The sequence below is a fragment of the Centrocercus urophasianus genome, unplaced genomic scaffold (assembly GCF_019232065.1).
Source record: "Centrocercus urophasianus isolate 14NV4802_14NV808 unplaced genomic scaffold, USGS_Curo_1.0 seq_9, whole genome shotgun sequence".
NCBI lineage: Eukaryota > Metazoa > Chordata > Aves > Galliformes > Phasianidae > Centrocercus > Centrocercus urophasianus.
The window spans coordinates 37,762,175-37,786,019 of NW_024885532.1; the positions used below are offsets into that span (position 1 = coordinate 37,762,175).

The 23,845-nt window shown below is 38.0% G+C and overlaps 1 protein-coding gene across 1 annotated transcript in view; it reads right to left on the bottom strand.

Annotated features, from left to right (window-relative positions):
• The window catches only part of ARHGAP42 (Rho GTPase activating protein 42), a 156,533-nt gene that overhangs the window by 93,717 nt on the left and 38,971 nt on the right, over positions 1 to 23,845 (bottom strand). The window contains exon 3 of the mRNA XM_042838774.1: positions 10,499 to 10,560. Within this exon, the coding sequence (XP_042694708.1) occupies positions 10,499 to 10,560 (62 nt within the window). The remainder of the gene's footprint in view (positions 1 to 10,498; positions 10,561 to 23,845) is intronic.

Here is a 23,845-nt window from a genome sequence, read left to right on the forward strand (position 1 = left end):
TTAAATTGATTTTACACAATGAAATATAACTGCTTACTTAGAAAGGTTTACTGATAGCTAAGGTTATTCAAGCCTCAAAGCTGCTCAGAAGTTATTTAAGCTTTATATGCTGAACAATTATGATTTAGAAGGTTCTGCCAATAGTCTGTGGTGAAAGTTTAAACTAAGTTTGGGAACAGGATGCAGGATTATGAGAGACATGCAGGAAATAGGATAGCACTTACTGTGACAAGACACTTAGAGCAAAAGGGCTAAAAACAGTTCCGTTCTTTGTTTATTTCTGCTCAAATGGGAGTGTGACTAATAGCAGAAGTCAATTTAGAAAGCTCTCGTTTAACTTGCCAACACAGTGTGAGAGCCAGCTTAGAGTGAGAGAAAGGTGTAGCATGCTCTGTATTTAAAAGGCAGCATTTTAATGAAGATCAGGTATCCAAAGAAACAGAACTCACCCTTTTTTTAATCTACAATTCTATGGGAGGCTGTAGTTGTAGCCCCATCGCTGGAAACCTTCCACATGTTCTCTTGTGATCTCTTTTTAACCACCAGAAAAACAACTTCTTCTCTTCACCACAGCTAGGTGTATCAAAAGGGCTGCAATGAACACAGCACAGTGTCAGACTACTGGCACTGATTTTGGCGGTCATGCTAACATAAGTTAGCAGTATTGCTGATGCTGCATTGCTTAATTATGCTCTCTTTGACTTGTTCTTTGCCCTCCCCTGTGATGCTGAAAGTTTTTGGCAATGTGGCTGAAAAACAACCAATGAAATGTTTTGTTTTGCTCACTGCCAGGTCATTCTTCTGGAGTGGGTGCATAAACTGGCACGGCTGCTGGGGAAGTAAACAAAACTGTTAATCACTTTCAGTCTTAACTGAAGTAAGAGCACTAGCTCAGGGATAGGCATCTAAAAGAGCTGTTCAAAGTAACAATAACTGGAGCTTCTACGGACACTTGAAAACAAAAAACAGTCTAAGTGTTCCGCAAACCTTAAGACAACATCTCAATGAGAAGACTTCAAATGAAATATCTTTTGCTGGGCGGGCCATGCCTGTGGGCTCATGCAGATTAAACCAGTTCCCCAAACAAGAATACTCAGCTGCCTTGACTTTCAAAAAACTTTGTCAACTAGCTTTCTTCTGAAAAGATGTTAACTGATCTGTTTTTAGATGTACGTACCATTAGGTACATAAAGCACTTGCATCTATTTCCACTTTTGATCACCTCTATCAAGACAGTGAATAAAACACAAATTCACAGATTCTGCATCTGGGATTTAGATTATTCCAGAAAGCAGATTAAAATAAGAAAACTTCTAAAATAAATTCTTCATAGGAACAAAGTACCTTTTCTCATACTACCAAGAGAAGTGGAGATAAAATCAGAGTTCATTTAAAAAAAAAATAAGAGGCAGATGGTCAGATAATAGCATGTTCTGGCATTATTAGAGATTAGTAATGGGTACAGCACATGCCCACTGCTACAAGCAAATCCATTCCATTCCTCTCCACAGCCACACATTAAATACATCACTTCATTGCTGGTGGGTTGGTTGCTCTACCAAAGATCTGTTTGCCTTGAAATACTCTTAAGTCCAAACACCTTTTTCTTTACTCCATCAAATGGAGTGACAACTCCATCAACTGGTTAGTGACATACACAAGCTGAACTCACAACTACCTGAATTACTGCAGAGACTAAAATGTCATTACAGTAAAACTGTTCCAGATACTGTTCAGTGAATGCTTTTCAAAGCACTTTGGGAAGTTACTGTCTTGTAAAGCAATGTTCACTGAAACACAGAACGTGAAATGAGTATATGAAATTGAGAACAGATTGAATTTACAAAATGAAAAATACCAAGCAGCTTACTAACCACTTACTTTGAAATTTGACTGAAGGATTTCACGTCTGTCTCTGAATGGTACTTTTCAAAACTGGACAAGAAACGCTATTTTGTGAATGTTCTCTCCTAATTGAAAAATGCTGTGAAGTACAACAGAAATTGTCTGAAATTTGGTTACAGTTAAATTTTTACTGCACAATTTTCAATAACCACTTCCTATTCTTATCTGTAGCCATTGCTGGTTAGTCAGTGAAGAACAGCACGAAAAAAGCTACTGAGGCACTACATCAGCCTACTGAGACACTGTAAAAACCATTGCTTACAGATAGCTGTTAAATCTTTTAATAAAATGTCCGACAGTCCAAAGATCAAAGACTTGTTTTTATACTGCAATAAGCAGAAATCACCCCAGTACCTTCCAAGGTGGGATGTAATTGCAAATACAAGCACCTCAAGTATAGGAAGAGAAGAGGAGAAAGTTTAAAAGGTAAATGAAACAACTGTATTCATCTTCAGTGTGACAAGCATCTCTGACAAGCATCATGATTTAAAGAAGAATGGAAATTCCTTGTTTCCATTCTCAAGTAGAGCAAATATTAAAAGGATGACAATTATCAAAGCCTTCTTGCTCAGGCTTTGGATATAGTTTTCGGCACCTCTGATAAAAAAAAAATGTTTGCTACAGGAAAATAACTATGTTATGCTTCGAACTCAATGGCAACCACCTTGGATAGAGCAATGTCTGCTTTAAAAAATGGCTGGGTTGCTTTCTTTCTCAGGTGGTAGGTTTAGGAGGCAACAGTGTCAGTGAGGGGCACGCTGAGTGGGACCAGGTGCAGAAGGCTTTGCAAATGCCACAGTTCTTAATTACATACAGAAGAAAAAAAAATCGCACATTAAAAGGCAAAGGAAATAGAAAATAGAAAGCTGACAGAAATCCAGCACAAATCCTGGACAGTATGTTTTCTGTTTATTTCATCACAATAGCTAAAGCCTGAGCAAACTCTGTATTCCAGAAGTCCTTTCTGCAAACTTAAATAGAGAGGTGTATTTTCACACCACAGGTCTGCAGATGGGCAGCAGTTGCAGGTGGCACTATTTAAAAAAACTGCTTTCCACTGAGATTTGTTTGATCTTTTGAATATTATCATTATCAGAAGTCACAGGATGTTTTAATGTTTTCATTATTTACACATAAATACTGGAGTCAGCAATTTTACAGGATGAAAATGATTACAGAAATTTAGAAATATACTTTAAACAAATTAGGAATGCACCAAACCAATTCTGCAATTGAAAAATAACATTAGGAGCTCCATATGTATTCCTAAACATTAACGTCTGAGAAACTCACAGAAGCTCACACTACCATCTGGGAGAGCAAGTTAATTAGGTACGAAGAGCACCTAATTTAAATTCCAAACTGTCTGGTGTAGTATGTTTCTTTTATGAAAGCTCAGACATCCACGTGTACATATAGATTCTAAATGCTAAACTACATTAGTGATAACAGAAAGTGAGATGTTTACTTTCACTCTCTGAATTGCATTTCTGTTCTTAAATTGAGCATGAATGTTAAGAAACATTCATTGAGCATGTGTGTTTTTGTACTTAAGTGGTGTTGAGAAAGGTAGCAAGATCATTCCTTCTGCCTTTCATCCTGGTTTCAGCTGGGACAGAGTTGATTTTTCCTTCATAGTATCTGGTATGATACTGTGTTTGGCTTTAAGGGAAAAACAATGTTGATAGTACACTGACGTTTTATTTGTTGCTGAGCAGTACTGCACAGAGCCAAGGACATTTTGGTTTCTCAACTGTTGTGCTGTCCTGCCATTAGGGAGACTGAAGGGTCACGAGGAGCTGGGAGGGGACAGAACCAACTGACCTAAACTGGCCAAAAGAATATTCCATACCATACAACATCATATGAAAAAAGCCTTGAAAAATGGTGAGGACTGGCTGCATACTGGCCAGTGAGCAACTGCACTGTGCATCACTTGTCTTTTTATATGTTATATTATTATCATTACTACTGTGTTTTTTCATCTTTCTTTTCTTATTATATAGGGCACTCTGAAAATAATGCCCCCTATTTATTTCCATAGAAATTGCAACTGATACAAAGAGTACAATAATACTTTTTGATATCATCATATTCTCAGCTACAAAACACTGGTTTTCAATAGTCACCACCATTAACTGTGCATTTTCACCAGCCATTAACAAGAGCCTCCATGGCTATCCAGAAAGTGGCTGGTCTCCCCTGTCATTGTTCTCTGCTGAAACACACCGCCCACTGCCTCACAGCACTCATATCCACTGTTTGGTCTCCAGAAATGTTCAGCAAACATCAGTGAATGTCAGTGGGTGCAGTTTCCCACATGGAGGAATTCAATTCCACACCTTTGCTTCATATGCACTTCTGTCCACATGCCATTTTCCAGACTGTCCCTCGCTGCCATCTGTCACAAAGCAACAAAACTGAACAGACTAGTGGTGGGAAGGTTTGAGCTGCTCTGCCACACCACCAGCATCTGCCTCTGATGTCGTGGGCCAACATAATACAGTAGAAGGCATTGCCTTTCGAGCAGCCCTCATGAAAAGTTTCCATCTCAACTCATGAGTTCTACTTTTTTAAAAATTTATTTTGTTCCCCAATCCACTGGGAGAACAAATGAGCGAATGACTGTGCGGTACTTCACTACCTGCCAGTTAAATCACAACAGCCTGAGATATAGCAAGAGGGAAAGCTGCACAGCAAATTCTTCCTGATGAGCAAACCAGAGACTACATTGCAAATCTGCCCCCGGGAAGCCTGCAAGAAAGAAACAAGCGTCTCTCTGAATTCATTCTCAGTTAAAGTGATCACAGACTACACTGCCTGTAGACAACTGAATAGTTAAAATACTATCCTTTTTTTTTATATTAACTACACCTAAGAAATTACTATCTCCTTGACAGTAATGCTGTCCTGAAGGTCATTTTCCTTGAATGAGCTGAAGTGAGGGGAAGTAGTCGATAGAAAGTCAAGGTCAAAGGAATTATTCTTCCAGCTGGATCACTTCTTCAACTACATTCACTATAGTCAGACCAACACTTGAACCAACTCAGCAGAGAAGACTTGACTTCTTCTTAAATGAGTCAAGAAATATTCTACAAATAATAAAATAATATGAACACAAAAGCATCTTTCTAGCTGTTGCTCCAGTTCCCTCCCATTTTTTTTACACTGACAGTAATTCAGACAGGGAGCTGACTCAGATTTGGGTCTGAAATCTGGTTCTGAGCACCATTCATGAGAGAGGAGTTTTTGTAGCAGTTACTCCAAGTGTTCTACAGTGAAAACATAGCAGAAAACCGCAAATTGCTGATGTTCAATCCTTTCTCTTCAGCAACAATTCCCAAGGCTAAGAGGCACAAACCTGAACAACACAGTATTATATGCTTTAAAAATTAGAATTCATATTATATATGGTAAGGACACATAATATTTTTCTTCAGACAAAAAACATAAGCAAAAAGTTAATCACTAAACTAAAACGGAAGAAATAAGCATGTTCGACAAAGACTGAAGAATCACCTAAATTATCTAGAAGGTAAGAACTGACAAAGAAAAACATACAATGTCAGTACATTATTTTTCAGTTCCTTTTTGAACATTTACTTTTGCCTACAGCATATCTAAAAGGTGTCAGTTTCTCTCCACATGTTTCAGAACACAAACTTAGGCTGGACTAATAGACATTTCCCTCCGACTAATCCTTTAGATCCTGACTTCCCTTGTCCAAATGACACAAGACAGCTAGGACTTAACCCGCTGATGCAGTGCTTGCATCCTTCTCTACACACAGACTCTTCCTGTCTACTTCCAGACATAGAAATAAGGTGTCATCTGTGAAGACAGCAGGATTTGGCAACGGTAACTCTACCCTGAAGCTAGAATAAAGCCCCCAGTAATATCACAGAATCATAGAATGGCCTGGGATGAAAAGGAGCACAATGATCATCTAGTTTCAATCTCCTGCTATGTGTAGGATCGCCAACCACCAGACCAGGCTGCCCAGAGCCACATCCAGCCTGGCCTTGAATGCCTGCACGGATTGGGCATCCACAACCTCGTTGGGCAACCTGTTCCAGTGTGTCACCACCCTCTGGGTGAAAAAACTTCCTCCTAATATCTAACCTAAACCTCCCCTGTCTTAGTGTAAAATAAATACAAATAAATTCAGTAATGGGAGAATTAAGGATGAAGGTTTTTTCCTTTTGTTTCTCTAATATTTCTTATAGTATTTGCAAATTACTCAGATCAGAAAGCAGAACTTCTTTATGGTAAGGATGTTGGAGCACTGGAACAGGCTGTGGAGTCTCCTTATACGCAGATATTGAAGAACTATCTGGATATCTGCCTGTGTGACCTATTGCTGGGAACCTGCTTTGCAAGGAGACTGGACTCAATCCTCTTGATGTCCTTTCCAACCTCAGCAATTTCATGATTCTTTGGCAGAATTTGAAGTAAACAGCTGCTGGGAGAGGAGTGAGAGCAGCTGTGCTCCAGTTCAGCTGCCCATTAGGGCCACCACAGAGCTACACTGAATATAACGTAACACTCAAGATAATACATTCAGTACTTCCAATTAATAAGGGATCTCAAGAAAGAGAAAGTCAGTAACATGAACCAATCCATCTACAGTGCCCAAACAGCACTAATTCCATGACAGAAACGGGAACTGTTATTTTATTTTAGTCCCAGTACATTTCTGTTTGTTATATATTTTGCTAACAGTATCAAATGAGTAGGAAATACAAATAATGCCAGAATACCTAAAATAAAAAGTGTATCATTTCTATAAACAAAACAATGAAAATTCAACAAGAGCAGAAGGAAATTATTTTAAGTATGTCCCCTTGATATAGACCAAAGCATTCACATGAAGTTAGATTCTTGCAAATCTCTATTGTTCCCTAATAATCACTAGGAAATAGAGGCCATTATTTTACATGCCTTGCTGGCTTGCTCCCGAAGACACTGGAAAGGCAGCATGGATAGCTCTGACTTCTTATTCCACTGGTACACTGCTTGTAAATCCCAGAATTCAGAACCCAGCATTTGTCAACAGCATCAGGAGATTAACAATGCGGAATGACATACAGCAATGTTCTGTATTATAAAAGGTGTCTTACAAGTTACTGCTTCCTCCAATTATGTTCTAAGAGGAAGTATTTGGTGCACAATCACTGTTTTTTCTAAGACTGTGGTTCCTCTTCATCAGCAAATAAAACCGCAGACATGAGAAATTTACCCACAATGATCACCAATTTATTACTGCTACGAATAATAATGGCTGCAAAGCTTTAGGAAACAGAATATTTATTTCTATATCACACAGCACTATCTCATCTCATACTTCAATGTCTTTTCCAAATAATACTGTCCACATTACCTTATTTCACTAGTTTCTTCCAAAGAAAACAAAAGCAAGTTTTTCTCAGTTATTCATTTAAGAAAGAATGAGTTGCTAAGCATTCCTCAAGCTATTTTCTAGACCATTGGAAAGAATTGTGTTCAGTGGGCAACCATTCCAACGCTTGCACTGTCTGCACTCACTGAAACAAAACCAATTTTCTCTCTAAAGAATTTAACAGGCAGTAACCAAAGCTATTCAGATGAAAAATAAACTAATAATATCAATCTGCACGTTCCACATTCAAATCTAATTTATGCTCTTACATGCACACTTGCCAGGATCATAAATACATCAAATTCAAAGCAAGAAAACAAAATCATTAGCTAGTAAGTAAATTTAACATCTATCAATCCATACTGCTCTACATTCAGCATTAGCTGATAGAACACTGTCTTTTACTGTCACACACTTGAAGGATCAGAAGGCAGTTGTAAATGGCATGAGTAAGTTTGCCTATAAAAAGTCATTACTCTGACTAGCTGTTTTATTCCAACTCTTTCCCAAGAAACATCAAAAAGAACAAGCTATATTTCATATTTACAGTTACTTATGTAAGTATTCTCTTTTTATGCAAAAACAAAGGAAATCAAGTGCTAAAAGTCCCGCGTGCCTTGGCTCAAGCTCAGTAGTCAGCTGACAACCTTTTCTGAAATCATCACTATTCCGCAGGCTGGCTGGCTTAAAAGGATTCCAGCTGAGGAATCAAAGCGTACTGCTTCAGACTTCCTCAGAAATAGTCAAGAAATGTTTTGAAGATTTCATAGTTAAATCATAAAGTTCTGAAGAAGAAAATTCCTATTACAAGCTATCCGTTCAGCATCTGGCACGGTATCCTAACAGAGACCTCTGGATTCCATGATGCACAAAACTGCGGTAAGAAGACATCTGGAGAATCACAAGTATCTTAAGCATCTTGGACAAAGGTGGCCCTTTTCGGATTGCCAGTATGTCAGCAAAGCTTTAGCTACTTCTGCAGAGTATTTACAACTTGTGATCAAGAGCAGAACAAATAATACAGCCCAGGTCTACTACATGCAGTGGAAAATATGATGTAGATGCCATCACAGTTTATGCTGAGCATAAACTTAGAGAATAAATAAACAAACAAATAACGAGCAAACTATCTTTTTCACCTATGAAATTTACCCAGGATGAATAAATTGAGCACGAAAGCTATGTAGCAATCCAGACAATATGGTTTTATACTGCAAGTAATTTTCTCAAACCTCAGGGTCTCATGTTTGCATTTGACTCTAACATAACCATCTATTTTAGGAAGATTCATTTCAAGAATAATTAAGTGAATTCCAGCAACAGGAAGACCAAACTTTGACAAAACTGACAAATCCTGTTTGCTGAATTTTCCTATACAAGTATCACTGACATATCTGTATGTTCAAGAAGATCTCAGCACATGCATTCAGTTTAAAGAAAAAGAATGGTACTATTTTTAAATACTTCAAAACGCTGGATATGAATGATTTCCCATCAAGAACAGAGTATTTATTATCTATTTTCTACTTGATTTACAGTGATTTGATGACTGCATTCTACTAAATTTGTAGCAACTTGCAAAATATTTTTCCATAGGACTGAAATCTCACTCGAGTCTCTGACCCTGCAATGGGATCCAACAGCTCAGCAACTAAATTCATGCATACTCACTGAATTCACAGCAAAAAAAAAAGGACAAGTATCTATTTGACTGTTTCTTTCTCACTTAAGAACATTAAGGGTTTTGTTTCCCCTCTATGGCCCTTCTGCAAGATAAACAAGTAAAACACTTCACTGAGATTTGAAATTATAAAATATAAAGAGGCCAGATACTTCTAAAAGTGAAAAAAGTCATGCATTTGAAGGAAGAAGAAGAATAAAGAAAAGAATAAAATCAAGAGAAATTACATACACATAATGGGAAAGGTTAATCAGTTCACCTTTTCATTGCATTTCTTTTTTCTCACAGTGAGCTCAAATAATCTTTAACTTAAATGGGAAAATTATTCATTTGAAAAGCTGCTTAACTGACTCATTCATATGTATCCTGGTAAAAATGCTTTAAGGTGGTCAATTTTGAACTGTTCCCAATTTCCCTCCCTGTTCCACATACCCACGATAAATTAAAAATCAACAGAAAATTTTTCATCAACCAAAAATCTTGCCCTTTTATAAGTTTAGACTGTAGTAACTATGTAACTCCACCATATGAGCATTTATCATTCTGCTACTTCAGAATATTTATGAAGTGGAAGTAGCAGGAGACCTACTCTCTGTCTTCTATGCTCCAAGGAACAGGAAAGCCTTAAGTAAGGTTCCTCGTGGATTAATAAATTTCCCCAAAACTGAGTCAGAAAACCTTTTCTTTCACCCCCCTGTGTACTCATAAGTGAAAGGGAAACAAGGACAGACACAACCAGAGGTCAGATCTGTGATGATTCATCTTGCACAATATTTTAAAAAATCCCCCTAGTGAGGTTAATCCTTAAAACTTCTTTATTTGTGATTGACATCCATGGAACAAAAACGTAGTTGTGTGATTCATGTGGAACTGTTAAAAAAAATCCTTGTAAGAGAATACATTTCAAACTTCTTTAACAAAGCTACATCAGAAGAGAAATGTAAATGAATGCATACTGTTGACTCATAAGTATGGAAACAAAGGGAATACAAATAATTCAACAAAGGACAAATCTGACAGCCTGTTCTACAATATATTGTGCACAAATCTCTCAGAGGTGATAAATCTGGTTTCTAATTAACATATCACATTTTGATTACTATTGTGCATACTGTAAGAATTATTTCATTAAACCAAAATACTGATCTTGATTTCCATTCCAATATGTTTGTTTACAGTTTAGTTTATTGCACCTTGTGACTAATATGGCAGAATGGGGAAAAGGAAAGGTAAAGCAGCATTAAAAGCCTATTTTGAAAAAAAAAAATTAAAAAAATAGAGAACAGTTTTGGACTGGTGCAGAGTATTTGGCTGAACAACCCATTAAAAACTGCTGAAATCTAAGTTAGCACATTTTTGCCTCTGCACAACTCCAAGTGATTCTTATGAAATACACAACTTTAAAATAAATAAATAAATAAATAAATAAGCAAGCACTTCAAGATGAATGAAAAAAAGGCATTATTTTATATAAAAGGAAGCCCAATGCAAAACATTTTTGCTACCAAACTTACCAGTCGTCTCCTTTCCTCTTCTACGGCAATCAGGAGCCGCGCAAACTCTTTCAGTGACTGAGCTGAAAAGCAAACCACAAAAAAAAAAAAGTCACTATTTTATTTAAGACCAGGCAAATCTGTTAACTGGACTGATGCTGGAATATAAGATATACTGCTTACACAGCACTTCCCTGCAGTCAGTATTCATTAAATGATGCAAAGACCGAAGTGAATAGCAGGCCAGCAGTAGAGAAGAAAGGAATCTGAGCACTGTCAGGTAAAAAAAAAAAAATGACGACATTTTAAAAGGAACGTGGCAAACAGATTATTCTGAAAGATGCCAAGCCCAGTCTCAAAACAAAGAATTTTACATTCAGCCACAACATCAGACAGCAAAAAGAGAATGCAAAAAAAAAATCTTAAGTTTCTTATATTACAGTACAGCCACAAAAATTCCAAGGAGTAATGATAAATATTTAGGTGAAAAATTGAAAGTCAAGATTTCAGAAGAATTCTGCTAAAACCATGAGAGCAGCCTTGCTCAAAGTTGCTTTCATATATCAGTCCAAGGGCAATTCTGGATGTCAACAGGAACATGATGAAAGCCTTAACTCATAAAACTTGGTGAAAAAATGGAAAACGCTCCAAAGTCTTAAGGCCTCATTCTCATGAAACATGCGGTACAAACTTCTCTACAAAACTCCTGCCTGGCTATTTATATTACTTTTCAAGGGAGCATGAGTTATTGAGAATTCAGCATCACTGTTCCACAGACATAGATGTCAGAAGAGAATCAATATTTGAAAGCAAAGTAGATCCTTCGACCTTCTCCTGAGAGCTTCCCTCAACACACTTGACATGATCTAAAGAGGGGTGTAGTGATAAAGGAACAAAATCAGAACAAAACTTGTGGAATTTTTGAAAGAACAGGCTTGAAAGGAATGAAAATACAAACTTCATTGCTTCTGAGAGTATGCTAATAAAACTGTTGTCCTCTTTACTATTGTACTGGGTTAGATGACAAAGTGATGGTAGCTGGAGAACTGCAGGGGTGGCTCTGCGAGCAGCACCCAGCGCTGCCCCATGTCAGAGCAGAGCAGCTCCAGCTGCTCCCACAGGGACCACTGGGCAGAGCTGAGCTGTGAGCGACGCTGCGTGCATCTCTGGGAGAGTGGATTGGAGGCAGGGAATCAGTGCTGTGCAACTGCAGCTGGGAGAGAGGGGAGAGAGATGGGGCAGAAGCAGCCGTGCAGCCCCCAGGGTCAGTGCAGGAGGACAGGAGCTGCTCAAGACAAAGCAGCAGTTCCTTGAAGCCCAGCAGAGGCCCATGGAGGAGCAGGCTGTTCCCCTGCAGCCCACGGACACCATATGGAGAACATCGCCACGTGCAGCCATGGAGGAGCCCGCTGTGCAGCAGTGGATGATGGCTGAAGGAGGCACAGCCCACGGATACCCCTGCAGGAGCAGCCCAGGCCAGAGCTGCAGTCCATGGAGAGGAGCCCGCAGTGGGGCAGGAGGGCTGGGGGAGCTGCCACCCATAGGGGACCTGTGTAGTTTATTTTCAGTTCTCAATACCTTAATCTGTTAATTTATGGCCTCCTGCTACATTAATTTTCTCATGCTGAGTTTGTTTTTCTTTCTGTTTAGGTAATTAGTGAGTGATCTCATTGACCTTATAAGCCCTTCCTCACTATATTTTCTCTCTCTACTTCTCTGAGGAGTGTGATGAACCTTAGCCATCTATCAATATAAAACGATCACAACTATTTTTTCCATCTTCTTAAGTGCTTTTACCAAATTCGTTACTCAAATAATACGGCTCAATCCCTGAAAAAATTGAGGTTCTGCTGTATTCTCTTACTTCCTAAAATAGAATCACTGTCTAGCTTTCCATAAGCATATTTTGAGGACATACAAACTGCTACTTAAATTGCTGGATCATCTCCAAGCTGTTGCTTTATCCCAGCAGGAACCTTGCAGTGGTCACCTTTGCATTCTTCTTGTTCTCTTTTAACTTTTTACAGCTAAAGAACGCTTTACTGTTTGTTGTAACTGTTTACTGTCTTTCTTCTGCCAAGACCTCACCTAGTTTATTGTTTGCATCTATAACATTATACCTGCACATCTTGCCCTCCAGTTCATTATTCGCTGACAAATCTTTCCCATCATCACTCACGAGCTCTCTGTTCAGCACGAACACACCCGGTGAGTTAGAAAGTCATCCTGTTGGGTCTCAAGCCTTTTCCTATAGGACTTTCCCCTCAGATCACAAATGCTATAAAATAAATTTTGGCACGTTTTCAGTAACAGGAGTTCTAGATCCCCTGGATAAGCCTTTTAGCTCAAAGTTATGTTTGACATCAAGACCTTGGTCTGCTGTGCACTGAGTTAGCTCAATCACTTACAGTCATCTCATAATGTCTCACCTGTCAAAATCAAGTAAAGAAATAGCTAACTGACTGGTTAGGTCAACTGATGAGGAAGTAACAGAGAGCTGAAGCTGGTGAGGCACTGGCACAGGCTGCCCACAACCTGTGGATGACCCACACTAGGAGGTGTTCAAGGCCAGGAGGGATGAGGACCTGGGCAGCCTGAGCTAGTGGGAAGTGTCTCTACCCATGGCAGTGGGTTGGAACAGAATGGGCTTCAAGGTCATCCAAACCATTCTGCGCTCCTTTGATTTTGTAACATCTGTTGACTATCAGGTAAAGTATCTGTGCTCCCATTTATGCAACCGTAAAACCAAAATAAGCAACGACCAGAACACACAAATTGTTTACTGTTTTTTATGTTAGTAACCCCCAGAATTTAAAAAGAAACTATCCTTGCCAGTAGAAAACAGGATAGAGCCAGGTCCTCCTTTACACCTGTGGCAGAGTGATTCTTTACCCACCACAAAAAAAAAAAAAAAAAAAAAAAAAAAAAAAAAAAAAAAAGCTAAATAAAACATGCTGTCTGAGTTTTACTACCTATTCAGAGAATTCGGATGCACTGCAGAAAAAAAAGCTGAATTTCTAGTAAAGCCAGCAAGATAAATAGTTTCCAGATTATTTCAGTGAAATAATTGGTCATTTTTAACCGCAAGATGATGTGTTCCTGCAGTCACATGTTAAAACTCCATCCCTCTCTCCTTTGTTGTGTGTTTTATTGCAGAGTCACTTACAATGACAGAAATTATTTCAAAGAGAAATTATAATGCTTAGCATCATATCTTTGTGGAAACTCCAAGGCCCAAAACCTACCGAAATAACAGTTTTCCCTACCCACATCAAACTGCATGGTACTCTTCACTTAAGCTTCTGATCACATCATTAAAACCATCCTTATTACAACAAAGTCTCTTGAAATTTTCTTTCAGCATCATCTGTAATGAGAATGTTAACATTACAGCTTTTACTGGCCAAGCACAAACACTGCCTGTTCCCAGCTCTATAATAAATGACTAGGTCTTTGCACTAATCATATGGAAAAGGTTGGGAACAAGAAAAAAATAATATAGGTGAGAAGAAATAAAATACGCTCTCTGGTAAGAAAACATTCAGTGTATAAAGTGTATAAAGTTAGTAAATAATGAACAGCAGGAACCAGAAACTGAGCAGAAAGATGGCAAAAAAGACACAAAAGTAGTAAGAGAAGGTTTTGAGGCAGCTTTCTTCTTTCATGGCTAAATCAGAGAGTTTTTAACTTGTAAGTCAAAACTTTTGCATAGGATGTAAATAAAAGCAGGTCAGTCAGAGAAAAAAAAGAATGAAAAATATGTTCTGTAAGTGTACAAATTTATTAGTATGATACGCATCAAGCAAAACCTTAAGTTACTAACGTAACCCCTATACAATGCCACAGCTAAAGACTGAGAAGCTGCTGCTATCCCCCTATCCCCACTGCCTCAGTTTTGGGGTAGATTATTAAGGTATGTTTCATTAGGAGCACAGAACCCACATCCTATGGCAGCATGAAAGCAAGGTATGTCTCTGATCCTAGAAATGCTGTTGTTGCTGAGGCGTCATCACATCAGTACTGACTACATCGTCCAGCACCGAAACATATTTGTTTTTGCTGAACATCCCTTTCCAGCACAGGAGGTACACGGGGGAAAATAACAAGCATACTGTGTACTTCAGAGAGTACTGACCGATGTACTGCCTGTACACAGATGGAGCTCAGCCACGGGGATGTCTCTGGTGGCTTCGGTGGTTCTTCTGTCCTTGCAATTGCACTGCATAAGCATCATGCATTAAAAAAAACAAACAAACAAAAAAAAACACCAATAGCTACCCTACAACACTGATCAGTATTGCAGTAATTCTGAACCTTTTGTAACAGCACACTCCTCTTTCCATAGGATGCGTAAGTCTGATATCATTATAAACAGAGTATGTCCTCAGAGAACTTCATCTGTGCTTGAGGAAGCAGGAGGTCCCCTGCCCCTTTTCCCTTCTTTCTTCCTTCTTTTTGTACAAACATCCTTTGCTTGCATGTATGTGGTAATTCTGCCTCATTTGAGGACTCTGCTGGACAACAGAGGGATGAACAACACAGCCCTCAATGCAGGGCGCTGGGCCTTCCCAAGAAGAGCTCAGAAGTTTAGCTCCACAGCAAACAAGGGACTCACAAATGTTCCTGCAGTAATAATTTGAGATACATTGTGTAATTAAAAAATAGAAGATTTCGAAATCAGAATCATGTGTGTTAAAATGTGGCCTATTTCTGTCTGTCACAAAGTCCACAAGTTGCACCAAAACATCTCAACCCTTTCTTAAAACTGCAACATGCTGTTTTTAACCAGAATATGCTCAGAGGAATTAAAGTGAACTTTGTAAATACAAAAGGGTGTGGGAGGGAGGAAGAGTCAAATTACTTTACAAGAGGAAATGTCATGGGAATACGCAGTTAAGAAATAAATGCTGAAAACATAATGATAATATGGAGCACAATATGTAAACTAACATTTTATAATGAGATATTTCAATTATTTTCACAAAACAATGGTTATTGATAGGCTGCTTTAAGTAACACAAAGTGCTGCCTTCATCAACTTAGTAACACATTATTCCCTCCAAATCATTAGCTCATGTAATCCAAATAATTGTACAGCCTGCTTCTTATTATTCTATTCTAAGGATTTGTAAGATGCACTTGGTATTGTGACGGAAATGATGTATTTGAAAAGACAACTTCCAACACGTAAAAAGAACTGTATATTTACCCTGTGCTATAGTCACGGCCTCATTCATCATATTCATCATTAAAACTGATCACCAGTTGTTTTCTCTGGACTGTTCTCAATCCAGCAGGAATTTGTTGCAAAATTTTCCTTGTTCAGGACAAGCAGCCTCTACTATTTAATTTTAAAGTCTTTTAATTCATTTGCTTCACAAGGAAGCAAACGAACAGTATCAACAGTTTAAAGCGTGATGGCAAAGATCAACAATGTTTTCTTCTCCAAAACTGATTGTGTTGTGTGTCTTTTTTCATCCTGAACATTTCAAACATACCACACAGCTCTACAAACACATCCACCTGCACATTCAAAAGAGAACTTAAGTTTAGTGAAGGACTGTGAGAGAGAAGACAAAGGATAACAATTCTTTTACCTGAATTTATAAACTGGATTATTAAGAATATGCTTCCTTTATGATTTAGAGTTTTCATCTACTGTACTGAAATCAACCCCGAGGTCTACAGGGAAAACAAATTTTATGAATCTTTTATTATATACTCATGTACAGAACACATCACCTGGAAACAACACACCTGGGGAGATTTTTGAAGCTACTCTACCAATAATCAGCTCAAAACCACCATACACTGCTAAATGTTGCACACATTAGGTTTGATTCTGTCTGTATTTAATGAGTGAAGGGTATATAAGGTTATACAATCTAACTCAAAATCAACTCAATGTATAATCTATATATTCAGTATATAATCCAATTCAAAGTGAACTCAAAGACACAATGTCAAGTTTAAAAGGTAATGTTCAATGAGAGATAGAGTGGAAAGTTACTGTGGAGGACAGAATTGAAGTAAATACTCTCTTCTGTGAAATGGACAGTTTAACTTATGGTTATTAAACAGGCCATGTTAAATAACCAGTAGGCAATATTCAAAAACTCTAAACCACACACTAAACAAGATTTTATAGAATTTTAAGAATCTATTACCATCATCTTCAGTGAATGCCAGGATAGAGAAAACATACAAACAGAAACACATGGTGCTGTATGTGTTACTTATTAAGACAATCTAGTGCAGCAAATGTGCAAAAAATGTGCAAAGCTGGCAGAAATTTACATCTTCATGAACTGACTGTGTCTATGCCAGCTCCCTGCACCCAGCCCTGCTGGCAAGAGGACCAGCCAAGTGCATGACCCCCAGAGACCAGTCACCACTAGCGCTGACACAGCAGGCTCTGAACTCCTGCTGGAGCACAAGCACCAACTAATGCCTCCAGGGGAGTGTTCCCAGTAATATATTACCACATCAGAAATCAAAATGGACATCAGACCCATAAGGAAATTTCCTAAGGATTAACTCTAGTTTACTAGACTTCAGTGACAAATCACAGCAAACATAGGTGTAGGCAGGAGGGCTGGGAGATAAGACTTTCTTTTCCACTTCTGAAATGCAACTAAATGTATTCTTAAATAGTTAATATTTCACAGAAGTATTTCCAGAACTTTTAATGACAAGTTTTATTTGCAAGCACAAATGCTATTTCAAGCAGTTTTTCAAAAGCCACAACATCAAATAAAATTTCCATGTTTCTTTCTGTGGCTTTAAGCCATACTGAAAAAGTGTGTGGAGAAGGAGGGGGAATGTAGGATAAGGGAAGCAACAGATGGTTTCCTGAGCAGACACGCAAAAGCCAAAAATCACAGATTTCAGATTAACACTGAGAAGCCACCACAAGTATCTGGAATAAAGATGCAATTTAATTTGCTTTCTCAGTATTTTATTCACAGCAGGAACCGTGGCTGTTATTAAAGCCATGTGAGATATGCAGCATCTCTCTGAAGGTAACTAAACTACGTGTCTCAAAACGTCACCACTGTGGCAAATCCAAAGGAGGACTGTCCTAAAATACAGCCCTCAAAGCCCCAAATTCACTTTATTTTTCAGTATGTTGATTATGAATTTAAATAGACCTCTCTCTTACAGGGCTGAGATTTCCTTTATCACCATCACAACCTGGACTGATTGGTTCAGAACTCTTTTTCACCTTTTTTTTTTTTTACTGAATAAAGCCTGTAAAACATTAAAAGCATACAGTTACCTACAGCTTTAAATGGAATTACAAATGCAGTTTAGCATAATGGGAACATGCTGCAGGATCAGCACGTCAGTCTGCAAACTCACTGAATAATAAATCTTTCATGCAATGACTGCTATTATTTCTTCTGCCACTTTTGTACCACAGGTCCACACTTCCCTCACTTTCAAAATAGCAATATTTTTGGAGAAAATTCAGTATGAATCTGTACCATACAAAATATTTACTGGGAAAACTGATAAGAAGACAAAAGAAGGTGATGGGAGAGCAAGGTGAAGGGATTTGAAATTGTTGCTTTTCTTACTAACGTCAGTGTTTTCTGGGTTTCATTCCCCAGATATTCAAGGCAACAGAGTAACTGCTTTCTTTCAGCATGAGATAATATTGCTTATGTATTTATGCTCATTTCAGTTTGTAAGCTAAAACCCTGTCCAATACGCTTTAGCGCTTAGCAGAGAAGCGGTGTCAAAAGTTATTTCAGAAGATTCCATTCAAAAGTGGACAGGATTAAAAAAAAAGAAAGTTGAAGAGCAAAATAACATCTCATCTCTTCACAGGGTATCAGTACTGTTTAAGTTTGGAAAAGTAATATTGGAATAGCTTCCTTATGCACCATTTGGTCTCTCATACTGCCTTAATCTGGGTATCAGATCTTATGGGACTGTAATAAGCAACTTGTGTATTCCTTCAGTCTGTGTTTACATACACCACAGCCCACAAATGAACAGAATCAACACTATCTGTATCGTCCCATAACACAAAGAAATGCACTTCTCATAGTCAGAGATATGGGCTGAAGCAAAGATTCAAATGTACAGGTTTTAAAACAACATGGAAATACCAACAGAGACTCAAGCTGATGGCAAATTTTGCTAGCAGAGGTTTAAACTCACAACTCCAGGAACCACAAATTGCTTTCAGGAATTCCATTGTGGGAACATGCACAAAGGTAAGGGAACTCCACCAGCTCTGTTCTCCTCTCAGCAGAACCTTGCCCTATGCAGAACGGACAGTGTGAGGCAACTTCAGACTCAATACATGAACATCCTTACTCTCCACTTAGTATTTAATATGATCAGCCACATTTTTTTTTAATCAAGTAATGCCATTCCTTTTATTTTCATCATTCAGATTTTGAAGCACCTAATCCAGACTTGGAATTTTTCACTGTGATTAACTAAAAACAAAATAAAAGATTCCACCCAATTTCAAAGATGGCTTATTGTGACTTAATATAGAAATACCTGTAAGAAAAACAAATAGCAGCAATTGCTGCGAGAGTTCCATCCTCCCAGAGCACAACTTTAAGTGTTAATCTTTCTTCCTGTGGCCATTTCCACTTGGAGTTGCGGGAAAAAGTATTTTGACAATTTTTCCTCAGTTCTTGAAAATAAGTGTGCTGTCTTTCTGAATTTGCCAAATAAAACCAGCATATACCAGAAAATAAAGTACGGAAAGAGACACACACAGAGATGAATTATGCTTCATTTAAACTTCTGCAAAAAAATTACAAAAATCAGGAAGCAAGAAAACCACAGAATCAAGACTTATACTTGAATTATGCTTTAGGGACTACATGCTGTCCTTACAAGAAGAGACTTCTTTCCCTACACACTAGAGAGCACAGAATCTAACCAGAGCACAGCTACCAAAGTTTGTGCAACTAAAAGTAAACAAACATATAAGATTTTCTCTATTCCATTTAAGTTAAAGCACTGTATTCACAGGTAGATGCACTGGTATTTTGTTCTGTGTCAGAATTTGAAGCCCATGGGCTTTCTGCAACACTCAGACTGAGGTGCTCCACATTCCCCACGAAGACAAAAGCAGAAATGTAAGTTTTCAAAGATTTAGTAACATTCCCACTGCTTGACCTCCACGGGTTTATGGCATTCAATCCCTATAACTTTTTAAGAGCGTTCCCCGTGAAGTCGTTCAAAAGATTTTCTGCAGCTGGCTGGCTGCCAGGTCAAGCACTCATCCGAACATTCTTCTGGGTTTGGTCACACTGGAAAGCCAAAAAACCCAGCAGAGACAGACAGCAAGAGCACATGGAAGCTCTTGCTGTCTTGCTTGCTTGACTAAGCGTGATGGACATGTACATCTAACTCAAACCAAATCAAGGAGTGGATCAAGATCTGAGCCTTGTCAAAGCCCAGAACTCTGCAAGATGGATTTGCAGGCACAATATAACACGTGCATACTGCATTAGGCAAGTGGAATTTTAACTCAAAAGTATTTTCATCTTGCAAAATTTAATAAATAAATATATTGTAGAATTTAGTGACTTTTTTTTTCTAAACGTATGTAAAGCATAAAATGTAAGACTTCTGTTAAAAGTAAAAATCCTTTTCCTCAATGTAGAATTCTACTGAAACAAATCTTTGATATTGTTACATATCCAAAGCAAGGTAAAATTTCATACTTGAATCTATTTTTTGTTACTGTGACACAGGAGCTACTGTGTCACAAATATTTAAACAACAACAACAAAAAAAAAATACAAGTTTTTGATAAAATTTAAAACAATACTTTCAGCAAAAGCATTCCCACTTTCCACTCTATGTCTTTTCAATAACAGTCAAGAAAAAAGTGCACAGATGTTTATTTAGCAGCTAAGTACATACACAAAAAAAGTCAGGTTATTTATAACTTCTATGTCTGCACTTGTAAAACACAATGCTTAGAGAGAGAATCTGAAGACGTGCGATGTTACAGAATTTAAATCAATCCAATTATTTGACTTACATCAGTAAACTGACATGTCCAGTACTCTAACCCTTAAAAAACAGAAACAAGTAGAAAAATCTAAATGGATCAGTAAGAGTCAAAACATTTCCTACAGCTCTGAAAGACTGTAAATGTTTATAATGCCAATCCATGCCACACTGTGAGGGAAGGGAAGAAATTGATTATTCAAATACTACCACCACACTTCTAACAGTTTATTTAAAAAGCTGTAATATTTCTACTCCATACTAATGTTCTATAGAAGTAGAATATTTCAAAGTATGCAATTCAATTTGAACATTAATCTGTTTTCTGAAGCGTGAATTAATCCCAAAGACTCAGTAGCTCAGCCTTACACTTGACAGACTGGCCTCTGTGTACCAGATGCATGTTTTCACTGCATGTAGGCAGGCTTTGTCTCCAGAATGGAATTCTTTATAGTAAAGCTTACAAACACAATCTGAAACACTTTTTATGGCTCGTAAGTTTGTAGACCAAGAGGGATGGACAGAGAATAAAAGAGAATGAAAGAACAACAATGTGTTGGTTCACCTACAACTCTGGTAAGACTTTGGTATCAAAAGGTAAATCTAGAAGGTTAGAAGGTTAGCATCCCAAAGTGTGATGTCACGAAGTGGCAGCAGAAACATTACACATCACCTAAGCAGTTTGTTCAGGTTTGTTAGGTACATGGGACATAATCCCACACATCACTTATTCACACAGGAAAGTACCATAACTACTTTACATATTGATGTATCATTTTTCTCATCTTTTCCCTTCCTTCTACACTGGAGGAAGTGGAGGTTTCCTGGTACCATCCACCAACTTAACAAGGTATTGACAGACTTTGACTATAAACAGCAAACCTTTTTTCATCACGTTCTTATGGAATTAAGAAATAACTGCCTTAGGTAAGTGGTCATTAAGCATGATTGCATCTCTATGCCAGTATTAGGGTTAAAAATGATTACATCTGCCAAAGAGAAACCAGCCTATTTCCATCTGATGGAGGCACACACAAGGCAGCCCTGAGGTGCTCTGCTCCATAGTTCAGCAAACGGTGTGGAACAGTATTTCATGTGTATACTCTGGTCCAGCAGGATAAAGTGAGCTCAATGTGCTTCCACAAATTGAGGCTTTGGAGACTGAATTGACCCCACTGAAAATAATCATGAAATCCTAAAAGTTGGAAAAGACTGTGCCCATTAACCATGTCATTTAGTACCACATCTCAGCAGTTCTTAACACTTCCAGAGACAGTGACTCCACCACCTCTCTGGGCATCCTGTCCCAAAGCATCACCACTCTTTCTGAGAATATTTTTTTCCTAATACCCAGCCTGAACTCCTCCTTTAAGCACAGCTTAAGGCCATCACCTTTTCCTGTCACTGTTACCTGGATGGCACAATTTCCTACAATGCAGAAGTCCATCCTGCCTGAATTAATTTTTAACTTAACCAGATTAGCCATTAACCTTTGACTTGAGCAGATCTGAGTTTTCCAGAGCTGACTAATAGCCAGGATATGTTAGAAGAAGCACGAGTTTAAAACCACAGAATATTTAGGAATATAGAAAACCAAAAGGTAGGCTCTGGTTAAATTAGCGATTCCTTCAATCTCCTCCTGCTTTACTTTGTGTTCCCCTCTGCAAGTTCTCACTATAAAGAATCAGGACATAAATTGTCTATGAATTCAAACCTGTAATTTTAAGAATAAAATTGCTACTTTTTTCTCAAGTTTTTCAAACAGCTAAATAACGTGGCAATATGGAAAAACACCATGGAGCAACACAGAACATATTAAGCCACAGCAGTTATACTCAGTCCTAGCATTCCATAAACAAGCAAATTAGAAATAATTATAATTACATGTCTGTCTTACTAGACCATTGATTCTTCAGACACACATCCGTACTTCAAATGACAGGGGAAAAATATGGTATTTCAATTATTCCAGATGTACAAAACTTATCTGCATGTGGCTCTATGTGGATGCTGAATTAATTAAGGGGAAGTAACAAGAAAAGCAATATATTCAGAATCATTAATATTTATTTTTCTTGATTTGGAAAATTTAGTGCACTTGATTTATGAAAATTATCAACAAATACTGAAACAAACATTAGGTTTGCTATAATTTCTTTGTTGAATTCAGGTCTACAAAGTGATGAGGGATTTTCTAGTCTTGAAATTCCAAATTCTGCTAAGGATTCTTACTTCAGGAGGCAGAACTCCATCTTGCTTGTTCAAGCCTGAAGGTGAATATCTCACAGCCTGGATGAACAAACAACTACTTTTTTTTTTTGAAAATGAGTGCCTGTTGTTTAAAAACAAGGCACACTAACTCGACAATTCTCAACTGTTATACCTTTTTACTAAAGGTGTATTATGAGGAGAATCAGTATATACCAGTTACTTTCAAACCATCTCTATGGAATTCTCTAGTCCTCGGACTCACCATCTCCTCAGAAGCACTTATACTCACTACATGATAATTCTATTGGGATGCCCAAGTCTACAAATAATTGCAGAGCTGGACACTAAAACAGCGAAGAGAGGGAGATAGAAGTGTGGTGAAGTCATGGAATGAGGATGATAAAGTAGAAAGCATCTACAGGAGAACATAAGTTTAACCTAATAACTAGGGACAAAACATGCCTCATCTTGACCAGCAAGCGGCACACACTTTTTTACTTGTCTACTCAGTTATTCCAGTTTAGTGTCGCATTTACACAGCAGGACGTACCAGGACTAACAAGTTACTGCTATTCATCACCAGCCTCAACCCCTGTAAACAGCAACAACTCAATGGCAAAGCACAGTCTGACACACCACAGTTTGCAATCCACTACACTAAAAATTTTAGATTTCTTTAGCATATCAAGATGTAAACTGCAACGGCTCAGGAGATCCCATACTTCAAATTCAGCTCCTTCTGACACAAAAGAAAGGTAGGACAGATAGGAAGGGTGCTATCAGTCACCTCAGTCTAAAATTTCACATTTGAATAAACATATTAAGGGAGAATGAAGCAACCCTCTGATACATATTTTGGAAAAGAAGAAAAAACAAGGTATGTGTTGTTGACCTTATTTAACTTTTTCCTTTAGAAATAAAGGCCAACATTACCTTCTTTACTCTTCTGCCTGATACATTTGACCTTTCAGAAGCAAGGACAAGATCTGTGTGGGACTCACAGAAAGCCAAGCTTTTCTTTCTGGTGCAATTGCTGTTTTGAAGCCCCTGGGGGCTCCTAGCCATAGCCTAAGATCACTCCTTGGAGTCAATAAACAAGAGTGTTCTGAAAGCAGGTGGCATTTGTTTAAATATGCAACAGAGATTTTAAAAAGGATAATAATA